Consider the following 22,513-nt stretch of genomic DNA (forward strand, 5'->3'; position numbering starts at 1 on the left):
AATTGGGAATATTTGCTTTTTGGCAGCATTTAAGTAATGAAGAATTTTTAAAAGGCATTGCCAATACTTTATTATAGGCAGTAACCCACTTCCAGATATGTAAGTGTCCTTCTCTATAATTAAGAAACACCTTTAAAATCATTAGCCTTGACCTACAAATAGTTTAATTTACTTCTTTCTCATAAGGAACCAGATCTATTTTCTTTTTATTTTAAAGTTTTCAAAAGAGGCTTTTTCTCCCCTTCTTATGATCATTGGGATACAGGGGGGGAGAAAAAACTTAACACCTATTAGTAATCTGTTTTTAGTGCTGAACCTGGATTATTTATGTATTATATATAATGCATAATATAAAATATGTGTATAATAAATTATATATATATGGAATGTTATATTTTTTAAATTAACGGCCCAAACTATGTTTAAGCAAAGGGATGGTAATATTAGACTCTGTGTGGGTCATTCATAGTATTTTTCTTTTATTGATTTGGTAATTCTTCAGTATCATCCAACAGTTTCAATGTCCACTCTTTAAACATTCCTTCATAATTGATTCTGCACTGTATTAGTAATATATAGCCCAAAACTTAGTGGCTTAAAACAGTAAAGGTTTATTATCTTCTGTGGTTTTTTTAGGTTAGGAATCTGGGAATAGTTTAATTTGCTGGTTCTGACTCCAGGTCTCTCATAGGGTTGTAGTTACCCAAAGGAAGGGTTTCTTGTGGCTGGAGCGTCAGCCTCCAAGATGCCTCACTTGCCGGCCTTGCAAGTTCATTCTGGCTGTCAGCATAGTGTTCAGCTCCTTTTCTGGACCTCTCCTTGGGGCTGCTTGAATGTGCTCAAGATTTGGTGACCGGCTTTATACAAAGTGAGTGATTCAAGAGAGGTTAAAGCTGCAATGTCTTGTTAATGAACTGCTCTTGGAAATCACACACTTTCTACCAGGCTGTGTCCATTAGAAGTGAGTCACTAAGTAAAGCCCACATTCAAGAGGAAAGGGAAAAAAAATGGAGGAGTAGCAAGGAATGATGAACGTATTTTAAAACTGCCACGTGGACATGTTTAATACAATCTTTCTCCCTCCATGGGTTATCTTATCTACTGCTTTGGTTTGAGTACTACCTTACAATTCTCAAATTTATGAAGATCTCTCTTCTAAATCACTGACCTGTATTCGACTTCCTACTAGATTTTGTTCATGGCACTACAATCTAATCACTTGCTTATGCCAGAAACCTGGTAGTCATCCTTGTACCCTCACTTTTACCCTTCATGTTCAACCAATCATCAAATCATGTAATTTTTTTTGTCCCTAAACATAGGTCAAATATGTTCTCTGTCATTACCCATTTAAAGCAACTGTTTTATCTTTACCGCTGCAAAATAGCCTTTTAATTTGCATTTTCTTATCTATGCTTAAAATTTTTTCTTAGTAAATTTAATTTTATTTAATACATGGGATTTGGGGTAAACGAAGTATAAAAGTAAGGAAATGAAAAATAAATAAAAATATAAGCTGTATTGCTAATAGTTTTTAATATCACAACAAACAAGACACATAGGGCAGGCTGAAGATTTTAGTTTCTGCCTAATAGAGAATAGACTGCACCATTTATTTTTGAGTGGGTCATTGAATATGTAAAACAATCCATGGAAAACGAGATTTGAACAGTGCATTGAAGGCTTGGCCCAGGGAGAGATATATATAAGTGCTTGATTCATCTGTCCTAAAACTAAGTAGCAGTGGCAGGCATATTGTCCACTTAGTGAAAATCTAAGTGAAAATCTTCCTTAAATAGATACACAGTGCTTTTCTCTATGTTATATATATGATCATCAACTAAGTAGTACGCTATTCTACATTTCTTCAGTGGCTACTGATACTCCACCTTCTGCATTTATTCTCCTCTACATCTATCCTCTTCAGCTACTTACTGTTATTACCATGGTTTTAGACTATAGTCTACTCATACATTCTAGACTCATGAACCCAAATGAAAATTAAACGTTCCTGAGTGTTATCCTGACACCTTAAATTCAACATGTTTAAAAACTTAATTAATTATACTGGGTTAATGCCCTCAACCAACTAACTGGCTGCTTACCTCTTAATCTGTGTTTAGTCTTTTACTTATTGATATCCTTTGTCCTAAAATCCTATGTCTCAAGTAGCACTCCCTTCTTTGAATGCTACCCTGTAAAGCCCTAGGGTTATCCTAGCAAATCTCTGACCCCTGTCCTTGAGTCCAGGAGGAATCAATTGACTCTGGTCATCAGCTTTTAGCACCCTGCTCCCGCCCTTACTCCATCTTTAGACTGGTATCTTTAGTTATCATAACCCACATCCACCAAGAATTTAAAGCATTTTGAGTCAAAAGTCACCAAGCAGGATTGCAGTAGGAAAGCCCAAGAAGAGAGTAACAAAAAACAAGAAGCTTTAACAACAGATTGGCTGAGGTCTCAGAAAAGGAAGAATAAGAGTGATTTGTGAAAGATTAAAAGCTTATCTGCTAAAAAAAGAAGACAAGGATGACTGTTTTTGCCAGTTCTATTCAATGTAGTATTGGAAGTTCTAGTTAGAGCAACTAGGCGAGAAAAGGAAAAGCCATCCAAACTGAAAAGGAAGGAGTAAAATTATCTGTTTGAAGCTGATATGATCTTATATGTAGAAAACCCTAAGGATTCCCCCCACCACACACACACACACAACCTGTTAGAAGCAATAGACGAATTGAGCAATGTAGTAGTATGGAATCAACAGAAATCAGTTGCATTTCTAATAATGAACAATCCAAAGAGGAAATTAGGAAAAGAGTTCCACCTACAATATCATCAAAAAGAATAAAATACTTAGGAATTAATTAAGGAGGTGAAAGACTTGTACACTGAAAACAGCAAAACCATTGCTGAAAGAAATGAAAGAAGATGTAAATAAATGGAAAGACATTTCATGTAAAAAAAAAAAAAAAGAGTGATTTGTGCAGAAACAAGTGAGCAAGAACCGAGAGCTAATTCTCCGGTTGTTTAATCCTTGGTCAGGAGCACTTTTAATTAGGGCTGTGTTCTGCATGGAACTTGGGCAATTCCTGAGGTTCTGGACGTCCTTAGCAGAGAAGCTTAGTTTCATTTGCGTCCTCTTAGTCCCATGGTCAGTGGGTAGTTCCAAAGTGCAGCATCTTAACGGAAGTCTACCAGATTTCACATCTGAAGCTTTTCCCATTTATTCAGCCAATGTCTATTACACACCTAATAGGTGACACTCTGTTCTTTGTTACCACAAATTAACTCATGGTATGAAAATGAGAAGGACCTCAAGAATATGCCATCTGGGCTTCCCTGGTGGCGCAGTGGTTGAGAGTCCGCCTGCCGATGCAGGGGACGTGGGTTCGTGCCCCGGTCCGGGAAGATCCCACGTGCCGCGCAGCGGCTGGGCCCGTGAGCCATGGCTGCTGAGCCTGCGCGTCCGGAGCCTGTGCTCCGCAACGGGAGAGGCCACAACAGTGAGAGGCCCGCGTACCAAAAAACAAAAAGAAAAAAAAAAAAAGAATATGCCATTTTTTCCCCGTATTATTTCACTGGCTAACTTGCATTGAATTGTTGACATTTTCCGTGTCTTAGTTGTTTTCTCTAGTAACCAAAGTCTCTCCGTTGTTAGCATGGTAACTGAATGGTAAGAAAGACAAAACAACAACAAAAATCTTTTAACTTAAGCATATTTTTCCATTGGACTTTAGTTGCTGATTAAAGCATTTAGCAATGTAATTAAAATAATTTAAATAGCTAATTAGATATGTTATAGAATAGTTTCCAGTAATACATTCCTTTAAACAAAGCATTCATTATTCAGGAATGCAATTTATCACTGAGTTACTGATACTAATGCAATTATATGTTAAATGGAAGAAAGCATCCACAAATCAACCCTAGTACCCTGTAAAAATTTCCATATCTATAACTTTTGAATAATCCTTATAGGCTCAAACGAGATACATGGGAAATTTGCCCTCGACATTTTAGTTGACTTTGCCACTGTCTGGTTCTAAATCATGTTTTTGACAGTTAAGACCCAAATTAAAGCTATGTCTGTGTACGCGTTTTAGCAAAATGGACTGATGAGTTTAATCAACCAAATTGTCCACTTAGTCAAACAATGCTTTGACTTTATTATTTGCTTATTTTTATTTCTTTGTTAAATTAACTTGTTTTTTAACAATATGACTTAATAGGTTAGGTTAACAAAATATAGCAAGATCAACTCAATGTTTGGAAGCAGTTTCAATCTGATTTTTAAAAAATGGCTATACCAAAGTTAAGAAAAAAATTGTCTCAGCAAATGCTCAAAAATTTACTGTAAAGCATTCTGAAAAATTCTGATTTCAAGAACATTTTATTAAAAAAGTAAGCAAAAAATATCTATTATTCTATTTAAACTGATTGAAAATGTAAACTGGATTCCCAAATTGGAACATTTTTAATTGTTCAATGATTTTATTGCTTAAAATGCTATATACAGTAATGAAAATATCTTTTTCCATTAAAATAGAATCTGAGTGTTAAAAAGGACTTCATGTTTAAACAGCCATCTAATTTCTAAGTGATAAATACATATATTTTAGGAACCATAGAAACACACATTTCAGAAATTCAGTGTCTATCGTGAGACTACCCTGTCAAAATGTTGACTCAAGAACAAACTTTAAAAATATTGTTACCGGGCTTGCCTGGTGGCGCAGTGGTTAAGAATCTGCCTGCCAATGCAGGGGACATGGGTTCGAGCCCTGCTCCGAGAAGATCCCACATGCCGCAGAGCAACTATGCCTGTGTGCCACAACTATTGAGCCTGCTCTTTAGAGCCCGTGCCCTTCAACAAGAGAAGCCACCGCAATGAGAAGCCTGTGCACCACAACAAAGAGTAGTCCCCGCTCACCACAGCTAGAGAAAGCCCGCTTGCAGCAACGAAGACCCAATGCAGCCAAAAATAAAATAAATTAATTAAAAAAAATAATTATTACCACCAATCTTTGTGTTAACTCTCTTTGATCAGTGCTGTGGATGTGCTAGATTCAGGTGTGTGTGTTTGCGTGTGTGTATCTGTCTGTCTGTGTTTGAGGGGGATTGAGGACAAAACAAGAAAGATGTTGAATGACAACCAGAATGGAATTAACTGTGCAGTGCAGCTTGAGTGACCTATTCGGAAGTTATGCGTGTGGTCTTTGGTACATGTATAGTTTTTCCAAAATGGTATAGAAATGGTATAAAAACTAATGTCATTTTCTATTTTGAAATAATAGGTATGGTTTCATAAACCAAATCAATATTTTCTGTAGAGTTTCAAGTGAAAATATTTATAGTAATAAAATCTCTTTTTCCCTATTCCCACTCTTTTTACACTTTCCTGCTTCTCTCCTCCCTTCTTTGCTTTCCACATTTCATGCTTACTAAAAAAGCCATAAGAAAAGGTGAATGTATTTATTTAAATACATTTTTATGTATGTGCCAGCATTAGTGAGTTAATCAACTATCAATGCAAATTTATAGCTATCATGTATTTATCTCTATAATTAATTCTCTTATGTGAAAATCACCTTACTAGCTGGTTGGTAAAGAATTTAAGAATTTCAATTATGTGCTTTTAAACGAAGACTTGTTGAGTTTTTACAATTAAACATTTGACTGTTTTCCAATAATGTACTGATTATATTCACAGTCTTGGATTGTGAAACTGTTAAATCTGACGTGAAAAGATAGACAGTTTGCTGTATAAAAATGAAATATATATATTCAGCAAACATGAAACCAAACAACAAACTAGAAAAACATATTTGCCACAAGTATAAAGGACAACTTTTCAATTTTCTTCTATCCAAACAACTTTTACAATAACAATGTATAATAAAAAAAAGATGAAGGGTCAAGAAACATGGAAATATATTTCATTGTATAAATAAAGTGGTGAAAATTCAAATAAGGACGTTATATCATTCTTTGTCTATCACATTGGCAAAATATAAAGGAATTGGTAATGTGTAGTTTTGAAGAGGAAAGTACTGCTAGTGGAAGTATACATTTTTATTAAGATTTTTGGACATCTAGTTGTTGATATTTGCCAAATTTCAAATATATTTATGCCTTCATCAATTTCATTTGTTAACATATACTGTAAAATATATTTGGATAGTTACATTTTTTCTAAAATATTATAGCCAAGGTACACAGGTAAGTTTATACTTCTTGCAGTATTATGACACAAAAACACTGGGACATTTCTTGTTTTTTGAATTTTATTTTATTTATTTTTTTATACGCAGGTTCTTTGTAGTCATCCATTTTATACACATCAGTGTATACATGTCAGTCATTTCTAAGTGCCCATTAACATAAGACCAATTAAATAATGTTTTATATGTATATGTAATGTAGCCATTAAAAATGAGGGATACAACATAGGAATGAAAAGACTTCCACCATATATTGTTAAATTAATAAGTAAAATAAATCAAGATATGAAACAATGTGTGTAGTGTGACACTACCCGATTAAAAGTTACTTAAGAAAATTAAAAGAGGGATGGGAAGAAATAGACAATGTTTGTTTTTTTTCTGTAGGCAGTTCTAATAGAAAAGTCACCACATTTTTAACTGCTTACCTCTTGACGGTGTGGGAAGGGAGCTGAAGGAAAATTTAATTTGTCTCCTTACAAATCTCTATTTTCTTAAAGAACATTCACTATTTCTATAATTAACTCAAAAAATATACTGATTATGTTATTACCTGAAACAATGAAACTGTTTCAAAATTGAAATAGATTATTTCAATAAGTATATATAAACTCAAGAGCAGTACGTTTTTTGTTGTTGTTCATGGTTTCTATTAAAAAACAAAACAAATACACACAGTATTCCTGAGGTTAATCTGAGAATCTTGTTTTACAAACTGCATGATATTTCTGTATAGTCTTTACCTCACATACCAGCCAGTGTTTTAGAAAATCCAGAGTGCTTTGTTCCATTTATAAGAAAAATACCTGTGAGATAAGGTTTCTAAGAAATAATTGTTATAGCTAGATTTTTAAAAATTCTGTCAAGTTACTGACATGAGAGATAGTCTACTTTTAGTTAAAATTATGAATTGCAACTGCTTTATTCCTTTATATTAGTATATCAGAAATGGGTACTTTTCCTTTCTATGTAACAATGATGACTTATTTTTCTTCCTCCTCCTGGTAGCTTTCAGCCGTGCCCCAATTCCGATGGCTGTGGTCCGCAGAGAGCTCTCCTGTGAGAGCTACCCCATAGAACTCCGCTGTCCAGGAACAGATGTCATCATGATTGAAAGTGCCAACTATGGGAGGACTGATGACAAAATTTGTGACTCTGACCCTGCTCAGATGGAGAATATACGATGCTATCTGCCTGATGCCTATAAGATTATGTCTCAAAGGTATGATATTTCTAATATTCTTTGTGCATTTAATATAAACTCTCAACATGCATCTGTGTGACATACTGAGCATAGGTACACATAAAATTGTGTACTTTAGGATACTTTGAACTACTTTTTCAATATCAAACTATTCCCCATATCACTAAAATGCTAGTGCTAGAAATTGTAAATGGCATTTGGAAAATATTAGAATGTATTAGATTAGTTATTGTTTCATGTGTTCTATTCTGTATTCTCTAGAACTGAGTTCATTAGTTGAGAAACTAAATTTATTTTTCAGTTTTCATAAACAGAATTATGTAATTTTCTCCAGAAATTACAGAAAAATTATTTTACTGCTAACATTGATTTCCATTAGTGTGGGAAAAAGAGTAAAATTTAAATTCAGAGGCAATTTTATAACTATTAATCAAAAAATAATAAAGACTATTGAGTAATGATTATTTGGCCTTGGAAAACAATAAAAATATTACTTTGATATCTAGTATATAAATTAATTTATTTAATACATTTAAACTATCTGAAATATTACCATAGTAAAATAGTATAAAGTACCATAGAATATCACTGGATAAGTAAAAAAAATCTTCAATTCTAAAGAGACTGGTCAATTAGAATCTATACTATAGAAAGTTTATATTAAAATTTCTTGATAAATTAGTTAAATATATCTCAAATATTTGTTCACTTATTATGATTTCTCAGAAATCAGTGACAGAGTCATTCATTTACGAAAAGCCTTCATACTTTCTGACTACTTGCTCACAAAGTAATTTTTAAAAACTTAATCAATATATGATTTACTTAGTAAATTTGTTTTTCATTAGGATTTCTATTTAGGCATCTCTTTCTTTTGTTTAAGGACTTCTTAAAATATGGGGGAGATCAAACACATGTAAAAATGAATTGAATTATAAAAGCAAAGACAGTGGATTTTAAGGATTATCTTTCTTGTACTTAAGAAAGCCTGCCTTATTTTTAACCTTCTTGATACTTAAAATTCTGATATTTACATTGATAGTCAATATTTTTATAAATTTCTGTCATATAAATTATTCAAAGAAATTATCACATGCCAGGATTTTGATGATCAGAGCATCTGAGGTATACTTGAAGGATAGTGGTCTCTGGGCAAATCTGAGAGCTTTTATTTGTCTGTTTCTAAAATGCTGGCTCGTGCTAAGGTGAGTGTTAATGAGAAATAAGATTTTAAAATTAGTGATTCCATTTGATTTAAGTTTGGTTGCATTTGGTTCTTCTTGTTGTCTCTTGTTGTTATATATTGACATACCTCCAACTATGGCTAAATTCTCTGATGTTATGCCTAAAAGAAATCTAATCATTTTGTTGCCTGTAGGTGTTATAATCATCTTTCAGGAGTGGTTATTCCATAAGTAGTATGGAATGGGCACCATGACTAAATTGTTATTTTATTTGTTTCAGTCAGAAAACCAAACACAGGATTCTTCAGAATCCATTCGGGAAGTGGGTTGAGGAGGATTTTCTGCTTTTCTGTGATTAGGTTTTCATTTAAAATGTAGCAGAAGCATTAACTTCACTAGCTTTTTGATCTCTATATGATTTTCACCAGAATTGTCTTAATCCTTTCATTGATATTATTAATGGCTCCCAAAATAAGCCCTTAATCTTATAATTATTGCAAAGAATAGTTACAGTGGATCCTCTGGAGCTACTGAATTATATGGGATGCATCTGTAAAGTGACAAATCGGCAGAGTAAAATTGCTTTAAGCACCCTGAGTAAATCATTTGTAGAAGCCTTCCTGGGGGGTTCTCAACTAAGAATTGTCAGTTAAAATAGCTGTGGTTGATTCTCCATGGAGGCAAGTTTCTTGCTTGTATTTAGACCATTAAATGTACTACATTTACACTTGTCCAAAATAAATGGAGAGAAGAAATCTAGTCCCATTTTGTAAGCTACCAAGATATGGGATGATCACGTCCACTTAAGCTGCTTTATAATGAACTCTCACTGTCACGCCAATGATAGCATGTTAAATAATGTTCATAATTACTAATTATGATATGGGCACATAATATTATGATGTCAACAGTTTAAATAATGTGTTTGAATTAAAATAATAGTAGAAAAAATCTTTTCCAAAAGGTGTTTTAGATTATTGTGTTTTCTTTCATTTGAACTTCTAGAAAGATATTATATCAGCCTAAAAGTTTTAAGCATGTCTCTACATGGGAGGATTATCACTAAACTCAAAAATGTATTTGTGTGTCTTTGCATAACCTTGTTAAAAATGCTTCCTAACTTACTTCAGCCTCATAAATTAGACAGATGTCACAGGCTATTGGGACTTCTATTCATGCAGATGTTTGAATACACATTGAATGAATGCATAAATAAAACTGTATACTAACATGTTAGTTAGGTGTGAAAAATTGGGGACTTGAATCAGAAAGGGTATGACATGTGATTTCCACATTTTTGTTCCCCAGTAGAACTATACAATCTGCTATCTGCTCTAGAGAAGTCAGTTTCCTCGCTGCCTTTCAGATTGAGCCTGGTGTTCTCAAATCTAAGTGTGTTCTCATGCCATTCTGTCCCCGATTTCTCTGAGTGTTCTGTGCTTTACTTTTTGCATTATACTACCAGAAGACTTTTTCATTATACTACTGGAACACATTTATTTATCCTTCTCAGAACTTCTGAGACCACTCACCTGTTATCATCTACATCCATCATTTTTGCATCCAAACAATAAATGTGTAGTATCATATTTTAGACAGTTTTCTTGTGTAAACTGTAGGCTTCTAGAGGGCAGAGTTTCTGTTATCTTACCTAAAACTAACTTTTCATATGTAATAATCAAATATATGCATATATATGTATATATTTCAAATCAAACCAAATATATATATATTTCAAATCAAATCAAATATATGTATAAATTTAGAAATACACCGTCCAATTTTGTCATGCCATTTAAAAAACTTTCTTATCTTTATTTTCTGAGTCATTTTTGTTTCTTTTTACTTTATATACTTAAAAGTTTAAAAAGATAGTACATATAGCTTTTGAATATAAATGTGAAAATGACTACAGATAACTACAGAAATTTTACATTTTTAATGCAGCTGAGGTGTTTATGTTTTCTTCAGCTATTAATGGAAATACTTGCATTTTTTTTCTCTTCCTTCTTTTTTATTGAAGTCTGGTTGATAAAACTTGCATTTATTAATTCCACCAATACCTAAAAGTCCATGATATGCTGTTCACTATGACAATTACTCTGCAGTTTGGTGGTTAAATAAGTCTGGCATGGTTCCTGTCCACAAAACTGTAGTTTTTTGGCCAATAAAAAACAAATAGCTATATCATTTGTTCAGTAATTTATTTTTATCTCAGTTACATTTATTGAAGAGTTCAAAACAAGAAGGAATACTCTTTTACCTAGATGATATTAGGGAGTATTCACTGAAGAGAAAGTGTTAGGCTCGTCCTTGAAGGATTGCAGCGTTAGTGGAACCGGAAGAGACCAAAGTGATATTAGATATATAAGTGGATGAATGCCAGAAAAGATCGTGGGAAACAGCTTCTCTTCAGTAACCCTTCACCCATCCTTTTCTGTCATGGCTTCACAAGCTTATTGGTGTCTGCTGTGCACAGCTTACTCTCTCTAGGCCCTCTTCCAAACGTGCCTGAAGCCAGCCCTCCACCATCATCCATCCCTATAGACCCAGTACACCTTGACAATTTGATGATAAACTAGCCTGGATGCTATTCCCTTGTCATTAAAAGCTCCGAATGGAGTCCTTCTTATAAATTGGACATAGATTCCATCTAAATATGGGAAGTTTGAATATCATATGTAATGATATCTTCATGCCAGCTTTTTACGACAAATATTTTAAACATGTGGCATAACAGCCTTATTCTGCATAAAGTTGCCCATATTTTTTTAGTTGAAAAGGAATTTTGAACAAGCATGTATATATGTATATGAAGTACAGTGATTTATTGAGGTATAATATATATACTGAAAATTGCACACATGATAAGTGTACAACTCAGTGAATTTTCACAAACCAAGCTTATCTAACAACAACTAAGTAAAGACAGAACGTTAAGGGTACCTCAGACACCACACCTTGTGCTTTATATCAGCCATCCTCCCCTCAACCAAGAATTGCTGCTATTGGGACTTCTATCATCTTGAATTATTTTGCTCATTTTGTAATTTAAATAAATGGATTCATATAGTATATGCTTTTTGGTGTCTAGCTTCTTTGATTCAGTGTATTCAGTTTTAAATATAACTTTATTGAAGCATTTTTATATATCAAATTTACGCATTTTGAGTGTACAATGATTTATTTTTTTAGTAAATTTACCAAGTGATACAATCATCACCATAAGTCAGTTTTAGATCATCTACATCACCACAGTAAGATTCTTCACGCCCATTGTTGTTAATCCCCATCTCCTTCTCCACCCCATGCAATGACTAGTCTATTTTCTGTCTTTGTGTCCGTCCTTCATGCATTACTTTTTTAAGATAAAACCTGAATATTTGAAGTCAAGTTAGATTTAGTGGGTGTTTCAATGGGGACGTTATCAAAGAAATACTAGCAGTTATTCCTGGAGGCATGGACATAAATATGTTGCTTGCCTTTTGAATTATGTTAGAATCAAAGATCATGAATCTACACATTTAAGAAGTACCCTCTTTAGAGTTTTCTATCAACGAGAGATGTTAAATGTATAAAGTAGGAGTAATTTTTTTCTGATTAATTGAGTGATTTAAGTTTTACTTTTAATCTTCCAGCACCATTTTAGCAATATTACATTTTCACATGTCATAGTCACATCAAGAACATGCGGAAAAAAAAAAAAAGAAAAAGAGGCAGGGAGGGAGAATTGTTTCTCACCTTTCCGGAAAAGTTATGTTTCAGTTTATATCAGTATCACTTCAGGGGATTTTACAGTATACAAAAAGGCCTTTGTTTTTGTTGTGTTTAATCCTGGTGAAGTTAAGAACTCTTTCAATAGCAGTAGAAGAAGAAACGCCAGTGGCAGTTTTTGTATGTACATTGCTGAATAAATGTTCTGCAATAACTGTGTATGTAGACATGAGTTTTTCAATTCGAGTATTCTCCTTTGCTTCCTTGACAGATTCATTACATCATGTCTTGTATTTCTCTTATGAATTATAACAGATCAAAAACAATCCCGCATATCAGGGACTTTTCCATTGAATCCATATTCTAATGCAGTAAAATGAACAAAAGAACAGATAGGCCTAGAAACAGAAAGGAAAAAAGGAGGGAAGGAAATGAAGGAAGGAAGGAAGAAAACTCCCATTCCCAAAGCCCAAATGTAGAGAATATGAAGAAACTGGAAAGTTTCTATCTGGAAAGCATTTATCTCTTCTTCTCTAATATTTTGTCCCATTTTGATTCTGAGAATACATATTTGATAATATTCTACTAAAATGCTTCCTAGTAATCTTTACTAATATTAACTTAATTTTGAATGAAATTATATGTTAGGTATGTGTAGTTTGAAATTCAGAAAGTTAGTAAATGATTCAAGTATTTCAGGATAGCTTAGGATAAAAGTTAAAGGGAGTTGTGTTGGCTGTCTCTTACAGGTCTTGGGGAGTATTAACACTTTGTGCAGCCATTTTCTAAGCACTGTTCATGGAAACGTGGAATCCCTGAGTCCTTTCTTGGGATTCCACAGGGTCCAAACTATTTTCATAAAAAATCTGAAATAAAATTTGCCATTTTGATTGTATTTGACATAGGCACTGATGGTGCAAAAGCAGTGGTAGGTAACTGTGGGCATCTTAGCAGGGATCAAGGTAGCAGCAACAGTGTACTTTTAAAAATATGTCAGTTATTTTAATTTCTAATATGATAAATATTGATAGCTATAACTCATATAAACTGATAGTCTTTGAGAATCTTAATTATTTTGAGAGTTAAAAAGGTCATGACACAAAAACTTAGGAAAATCGATGATTCAAACACAACTATTTTTTCATTTCTACTTATTGGCTGAAAATTAGTGATTTGTGTTTTGTTTTCATTGTTTTTACATTGCGTAATACTCATTCTATTTGCTTTAAAATCATCTAGACATTTTCTATGAGTGAATTATTTTTGAAGGGAAGAATATCTGCATGTTATATATATATTATATATATATTCTGCTAATACAGAATCAAATGAGAATTAGACTCATTGCCTGAAAATTACTAACATAATTTTCTGTTCAGACACTCATAATTCTCATAAAATTATGAAAACCTCCTTAAATTAAAAATAAAATGATTAAAACAATAGAAACTTAGAATAGCTAATTTTTAAATAAAAAGTACTGCACAGGTTAACTGTATGATTTTGTAGGAGGGGAGGGAGAGCCCTGCCATGATATTATTCTAAACACAAATATGTTGGAAGAAGTAAATTTATAAGTATGTATACTGGGAAAAATATTTTTCAATTTAATGTATTGTTGATGTCAATTTTCTTTTTTAAAAAGAGTCAACCTTGTAAAGACAGAGTTTAAGAAGTTTTGGGCACTCTTTGTTTCCAGGCACTCTTTAAATTTTCTGACTTCTTTTTAATTTAGCAGTGTTAATGGTTATTCCAATGCTTGTAGCCATTAGTAAATGCATTGGCAAACAAACTAAACAAAATAAACCTAGAAAGGACCTAGAAATACAGGTAGAATGACAATGATAGATTTACCTGGAATTTGCCCTGTTTCTCATAGATTTATAAAACATAAGAATCACTTTTTTTTCATTCATAGTAAATGACAATCATAATCGTTTCCCCACCTCTAGCTTTTTAGAAATTTTTTACTCTGTGGTCACTATGTAGAACTTGACATCTTGTGTAAAGTGTTAGAAGATATTACCAAGAGAAGAAACATAAGTAGTTTCTGAAAATTAGAGAATATAGGATAAAAACACCAAAGCAATTATCTTGAGTATAGCTTAAATCCAAATAGAAAAGAACTAAACAGATTATGAACATAAATTCTGTCACTGATTAATGGGATGTCACTGGACTCTGGAGGAAAATAATTTACAGTGATATGTAGCAGATATTTAGAATAAATACCTCAGTTTCTCTATCATTACAATGATTTTAAAGATTGCTGAGGATATTGGGGCAGTGGCTTTTGAAGTACTCTGCCTTTCAGTTTTCATTTTACTGATGAGAAGGCTAAGTTACACAGAGTTAAGAAATTTACCTGAAATTACTTAACTTACTGTATGGTGCAAACATACCTGCTCTCTTTGGGCACAAGGCCTGTGATTTTTTTACTGTGCTCTTTTTTCTTCTTCTAGGACACTAAGAATACTTTTTTTTCTCTTTTTTTAACTTTGAGTGTAGTTGATTTACAATATTGTGTTAGTTTTAGGTGTACAGCAAAGTGATTCAGTTATATACATATATTTTTTTCCAATTATTTTTCTACTATAAGTTATTATATCGAATATTGTTCCCTGTGTTATACAGTAAATCCTTGTTACTCATCTGTTTTATGTAGAGTAGGTTGTATCTGTTAATCCCATACTCCTAACTTATCCCCCCCTTTCCCCTTTGTAACCATAAGTTTGAGTTCTAATTCTGTGAGTCTGTTTCTGTTTTGTATATAGAATCATTTGTACTATTTTTTAGATTCCAGATATAAGTGATATAATATTTATCTTCATCTGACTTCCCTCAGTATGATAACCTCATACTAATTGCTGCAAATAGTAATATTTCATTCTTTTTTATGACTGAGTAATATTCCATTGTGTTTATATACCATATCTTCTTTACCCATTCATCTGATGATGGACACTTAGGTTGCGTCTATGTCTTGGCTCTTGTAAATAAATAGTGCTGCTATGAACATTGGGGTACAAGTATCTTTTTGAATTAGAGGTTTTTTTTCTGGATATATGCCCAGGAGTGGTAATGCTGGGTCATACGTATGGTAGCTCTATTTTTAGTTTTTTAAGGAAACACCATACTGTTTTCCATAGTGGCTGCCCAATTTACATTCCTACTTAACAGTATAGGAGAGTTATATCTGTAGACTTTTTGATGATAGCCAGTCTGACAGGTATGAGGTGATACCTCATTGTGGTTTTGATTTGCATTTCTCTGATAACTAGTGATACACTAAGAATAATTTTTGTCACAAGGAAAGGTCTTTTCCCTTTTTTAGTACATCAGAAAAAGCAAGTCAGATAGTCAAATCCATCCACATTTTATATAATTCCATCTGTTGGTCAAACAAGAGAAGGGTTTTAATAAAACCAACCTTACAAAATTGATCAGTGTAGCCATTTAGTTTCATCTTCAGGAAAATATCCTTAATATTTAGGATATTATATGCTTGAATAAATAGAAAGCATATTCAGTTGTTATTGATAATAATAATACCTGTTAACATTTATTGTGTGCTTTTTATTTGCCGTAAACTCTGGTAATGAATTTACCTTTCATTATCTCATTTATTCCTCTCAATAACACTAAGAGGTACATATTGTTATCACTTCCATTATACAAATAAGTAATTAAAGCACATAGAAATTAACTTGCTGAAGAATTTATTTTAAGCCAATGTACTACTGCCTTATTTGAGGATTTGGGGTTTTGTTTAATTGTAACAAAGATGATAAAATGTTAAGACTAGTTAAGAACAGTGCTCCTGATTATGATCATGATGGTGAGAAAAGAACCTCATTCCATCTCATGGAAACATTCAACCAAATATTGGATTGGTTTGTCTCAGGTTTGATTAATGTTCAATTACAGCCATACATAGATTTTTATTATTGAAGTTTTTGATAGAAATGATTAAATTATTGTGAATCTGAAACTCTCCAGCCTCCCAACCCCTTTTTTATTTGAATCAATTATGTTTACAAAATGTTTTGTATGATGTCATGTTTCTTGGAAAAACATGCATTGATATAACAGAGCCAATTGTATTACTAAATATTCCAGCTATAACTGTATATAAAGCAATATTTATTGACAACGTTGTATGAGCCAGGCAGTGTTCTAAGTACTTTATATGAATTAACTCATTTAATTCTTTGTTCACTCCTATGAAATGGATACTATTTTTATCCTTACTTTACTGATGGGGGAACTAAAGAGTTTGATTAACATCCCAAAGTTACACAGTTACATGGCAAAGCTGCAATTTTAACCTAGGAAATCCAGCTTCAAAATCCAGGATAACTACTACAATCTCTTGGCTGGTGTGCTCTGTCTAAATATCTATTTTTAACAAAAGGCCTAACCCAGGAAACAAGTATGAACCAGTCACTGTTCCTGAAAAGAAAACACACGTGTGTGCGTGTGTGCATGTTCACCCACACACATATGTACACCGTTAAGTGGTTTGTTGTCATATTCACATACAAATAATGAAAACATGACATGAAACTTATTAAATTATATGACATTTATTTTCTGCCTTAGGATAAGTTTTCAGGAAAAATCACTCAAGTACTTGTGATAAAATTTTTCATAAGAAAAACTATGAAATCAGATTTTGTTATTGTTTTTAACATTTTACAGTTTATAGGGAAACAGTTATCTATAGAAATACTTCAGTAAAGGTGAACTTATGGGTGATAATGGGAATAATACACCAGTTTCTATATGTGTATGGAAATAAAAGAAAATAGGTATCAGTTAATGTGCAAACTTCAGAACAATGAGGACTCATGAGAGAAGCTAAATATATCATGTGGGCACTTTGAAATACTTGTAAATGAGAAAATGTGTCATGCCAGCCTTTTTTAATCAAACTTGAATGTAAGTAACAGTGTGCATTAAAATTTCTAATGTTTTATATAATGAGATTTTAAACAGCATTAAACTCCACAAAGTTTTTGATAATAGTTATAAAAATGAAAGTGGATCTTTATTTGTACCACACTATGGTAACTTTGCTTTATTATAGAGGTCAGTTTATTCTTATTTGATATTTTCCATTTTATTTTTCATTTTCTGCCAGGTTATGCTGAAAACATATTGGTAAATTTGCCTCCATGAATACTCTATTAGACACAAGCTTTAACTGATTTATTTTTTCTTTATTATTAAGAATATGACTAAATAAAATATAGTTAATAAATCATTCTGCATAATACATTTTCAATTTATCATTATGTGATCTGATTAGTTTAACTCTAAGAAAAATGGTATTTCCCAAGTCATTGAGGAATAACCATTACTCTACCATTTGTTAATATGAAGAAATGAATTTATTGATACCAGTTTCTGTAAAATTAGATATTTACTTTGTCACGTGTGTTGCAGGAAGATATGTAAATCATATTTATTTGTAACTTGGTTTACCAAATGGTAAAAGCGAAATATGTTTCTTCATGCATATGGGCTTATTTCTATATATAAATATATGTTTGTTAGCTTTGGCTCAAAAAGACTTTGATCTTTCCAAAAATGCTAGTACCCATGACTATTAGTACTATCAACCTTGTGAAAATAAACATTTGGAGCTCTTTCTTGGACTTGTTAGTGTATTGAGGAAGTAATATTAGGAAAAGAATATAATTCTACAAAAATATTGCCATATAAAAAAGAGAAAAACATACTTCAAGAGTATTATAAAAGACAAAAAGAGAAATTAAATGGCTATGGGTTCAAACCTTCAAAGGTAACAATATAGTAATGTTATGTGAAAGATTTATGAGTCCTCTACCAATATGAACATCTTATTAAAGATAATATTCTAATATTATCTCCTGATTTAAGGGCATTGACTTTTTTATTTCATAGTAATAGTAGTTTTTGTTTTAGTTTCAGAATTGTGCCCACTAAGGCCAGACAACATGCTACATCCTTGAGCATTTCTGTTATATATGAATATTTATATATGTGATTCTGATATATACCTAAATGTTTCTAATTTTATTTAGATACTATTTTTTATTATCTTATTTCTCTCCCCAAACCACAACTTTTTGTCTTTCCATTAGAATATGCTATAAAAATACCTGAAACCAGTTTCATTGCTTACAATCTTCTAGAGAGTGTGAATTATTTCTCTGAAGGTATTTTAGAAATTAGGTTCACAAAAATGTACTCCTTTCTCACAAATTAGTCTCTGCAAAATTTGTCACATTAAAAGGCCTTTCACCTTTCCAAGAAATTCAAGTAGATCATTCTTGCCTGAGGAGATAAGATTCTGAATTATTTCCAAGTTCAGGTCTTAAAAAACAAAACAAAATAAAACAAAACAATAACTAGAATCTTTCAAATGACTTTACATTCAATTATTTCCTCCAATAGCATTTCCCTGCTGTGACATAAAAAAAAATACAACTATAACAACAAAAATTATATATAATCTTTCAATAAAAGACATGGAAAAGCATAAATTAATAAAAACAACACAAGCCCACATGGATATTGGAATGGAATATTAGCCTCATTATGCAAATTAACAGAAAAAATGTCTTAGAATAAGTTGTGAGGTGCATAACATGTATCTAAAATGTTACATTATTATATGTAAAGGAAAAGATAATTATCTATGTGATATAATTGAATACATATTTTATAGCTGTAATTGCATTATAAAAGAAGGTCAGCAACAAATGACAAAAAGGAGCTGCAACATAAATTTTATCCCCCAGATACTTTTAGTCTGTTGTACCACAATTTCTTGTGGGAAACAATTGAAAAGCATGTTGTTTTGATGGTTATAGCATGAACTCAGTGTATCCTTAGAGTGGCAGCTTTGAAACTGTTATGTCAGCAGTGTTGGCATTACATGTGTATACAGACACATGTACACAAACACAAATAAAAGAGAACATAACTTCTGAGGTATAAGTATAGAGCATTTACGATGTGTATTTCTTGAATGCAGATTAATGTTAAGAAAAAATGTATTTGCCCTATAATCACATAGTTACATCATTATCTAATGGGTCAAGATTTCAGACGATTTTCTTTTTTCTATCATTTATTAAGTAGAGGGATATGTTTCTCATTCCATTTATTTGATTATTTTAAAATATTTTTTATTTGTGTTAGGTGGTAGAGCAGATATATTTATTTTATTTTACTGTTGATGGTACTGATGCTTAAACAGATAAAATGATTAATCCAAGGTTAAATGTGAACCTGTGCCTTTAAGTTTATTTATAGATTCACTAATCTACTTTTAAAACTAGTTTATTTGGAAAACAGATTGACTCATATTTGGTTTTATGAAATAAAAGTATGTCTTTCATTTATTAGCAAAATGAAAAAAACAGTTTAAATTCTTAGACTTTACAATTCAAAAATAAAATTTCCTAATTATAAGTGGAAGCAAATTGGAAATGAGATATTCAACAAAGGTGTAGAGACTTTTTAAGAAAAAGCTGTCTCTTAGAGCTCCAAAAATATTAGCTTTAGGAAGATGTTTAGAAACCACCCCCTTCCTCCTCGGACACGTATGCCTCATCTTGTAGGTTCAGCGTATGTGCTTTGAAATCTTTGCAGCAGACTTTGGTTTGAAATTCAAGACATGTGTCCTGGTGCACATTGCTTCTCTGAGCAAGTTAGAAGTAATATACTTGCCTTGAAGGGCCATAATGAGGATAGAAAAGTTTATGTTTTTTCACATGTATAATAGCACAATGTTAAAGTGGTTATTATTATGACTAGAGGTAAATGTTTCTGTATTATTGTCTATCATTGAATAAGAGGTGTCAGTCTGGATTTTAATGTTTGTTTTCCTATGTAAGTCAAAAGAGAAGTGCTTAAAGAATTCCTGTCTTGGAAAGACTCTCCATTTTGTCTTTAGCAATACATCAAGTTCATATTCCAAAGAAATGTGATAGGATTTATTTATACTTGTAAATGTTTGTCTGGCTGTACTTATTTTAATTTTTAAAAAATTTTATGATTTCTGTATAAAGAGTTCTGGCTCTGGGAAAATCCTTAAAGCACATGAAGTTTATCTTTGAAGCCAGAAAGGTTTTTTTGCGGGGGCAGGGTTGGAGGCTTTCACTTCTTTATGTTCTGGGACCTCAGGCCTCATTTTTTTAGTGTGTATAGTCTCTTCCCTATCCTAGTCCTTGCTTTATAGTCCTATAAAGAATGCCATTACTTTCTTACTTTAAAATTATCTCTGGGGCTTCCCTGGTGGCGCAGTGGTTGAGAGTCCGCCTGCCGATGCAAGGGACACGGGTTCGTGCCCCAGTCCGTGAGGATCCCACATGCCGCGGAGTGGCTGGGCCCGTGAGCCATGGCCGCTGAGCCTGCGCGTCCGGAGCCTGTGCTCCGCGACGGGAGGCCACAGCAGTGAGGGGACCACATACCACAAAAAAAAAAAAAAAAAAAAAATCTCTGAAGCTAAGAATTGTTCTAATTTCAGGTGAAGCACATGCCTCAAAATGAGGGAAGAAGACCTACCAAAGTTATATCTGTATGGTCCTGACAGAGAATGAGAGAAATAGATGCTGGGGAGGTAATCAAAACTATCCACTCCTGCTCCAAAGGCAATTCGGAATTTTATGTGGAATATCACAAAATGATTTACCCTTAAATAGGAATAATGCCAGGTGTAATACTGTATATTACAAAGCTATTATTATTTCTTGAAAGTGTTTGCTTCCCTCTTAGGAGTTCATCTACATACTTACAAGAGGCTATATTTCGAGCTATGAAAATGTCACTAGCTTGGCAAGAAATGTGGCTTGGGAATGTCTCCACACATCATTTCTTTAGTCTTGGCATTGAATAATCAAATTTTGTAGATTTTCTCTCTTCTAGTTAAGGTAGTGATTTCAAATAATAATCTTCGTGGAATTTTAAAGGAAGCCTTATACTTGTGAATTCCGTCTCACCAGTGTCATTTCATTCTGTCATTATTGTTGGAAACATCTTGATAGACCACATAAGGAAGAGTCACCCACACACTGTTTACATCAGTAATTAACAGAGAGAGAATTTTAGGAGGGATTTTAGGCAGTGTCATCACTCCAGAATTTTCCTCTTAATGAAGTAACTAGCACAGTGGGCGGCCAGCTGCATTTTTAAACCCAGCAGGCAAGATTGTGAAATAGAAACTATTAAGTGTCGGAAGGAAGGGTTTGAATATAACGTTTGCTACTACTGAAAATGATAAGAAGCTCTCTTGTAAGGAAATGCCTCTTAGACAGTCCAGTCTAGGAGCTTAGAAAACTTCAGGGCTCTTTCCAAATACATGTTGCCATACATTTTCTAGTATAGCTGGACATTTCGTAGGCTAAGGCCACAAAGCCTAAATAGGATCAGAATTCTCTGGCTTGTGAAGGCCTTCCTCCCTAAGACTAGATCCAGAATTATTTAAGTAGGCTCTTTTACATATACCTATAGGTTTGGGAATAAAGCAGTTGTCTCTCAGCACTGAGGTATTGATATTTTCAGAAGGAAAAATTGAAAAAGGAAAAAGCAGCTGTTTGAAAAACTAAACATACTAACTCCCATTCCTCTTAGATTTTTTCCTGCCTTTTCCTGACCTCTGGCCTTTGGGTTAATGGAACCAATGGCTAAGAATGGTTCCGATCCCAGGGAGGCACAGGCCTAAAAATAAGGGAAGAATGCTCACCAAAAGTAAATCTGTATGTTCTTGAGAGAAAATGAGAGATGCAGTTGCTGGGGAGATAATCAACACTATCCATCCCTAACTCCAAATACAATTCAGTATTTTATGTGGAATATCATAAAACGATTTTCCCTTTACTGGAAATAACAATGCTAATCACAAAGACTCAGAATCTCAGAATCTTTCAGGTCTCTGCAGTACCACCTCCCCCACATGAACCAAACCAAGCCAAAGAAGATAAACGTTGTTCCCACATGGTAGTACTTCACTTTTGAAAGAAAGAGAAGCAGTGCCTCTGTTTCAGTCTCAGAGCACTGGATGCCTTATGATCTGATTGGAGATCCTGCCTGAAAGAAGAGATTTTTGGCACTAATTAAATTTGAATTCAAATTTTAGTTTTGTTGCAAGTTTTACATAGGCCTTTGCGAATTCTCCCTCTCTTTAATTTTTTTTTAATAAA

At 32.9% G+C, this 22,513-nt stretch overlaps 1 protein-coding gene across 22 annotated transcripts in view; it reads left to right on the forward strand.

The window, feature by feature from the left end:
* ADGRL3 (adhesion G protein-coupled receptor L3) overlaps positions 1-22,513 on the forward strand; it is an 859,466-nt gene that overhangs the window by 375,181 nt on the left and 461,772 nt on the right. For all 22 annotated transcript variants that reach the window (XM_060299415.1, XM_060299418.1, XM_060299419.1 and 19 more), the window contains one exon: positions 7,227-7,440. In XM_060299415.1, coding sequence (XP_060155398.1) covers positions 7,227-7,440 — 214 coding nt within the window. The remainder of the gene's footprint in view (positions 1-7,226; positions 7,441-22,513) is intronic.

This window comes from Globicephala melas, chromosome 5 (assembly GCF_963455315.2).
Source record: "Globicephala melas chromosome 5, mGloMel1.2, whole genome shotgun sequence".
NCBI lineage: Eukaryota > Metazoa > Chordata > Mammalia > Artiodactyla > Delphinidae > Globicephala > Globicephala melas.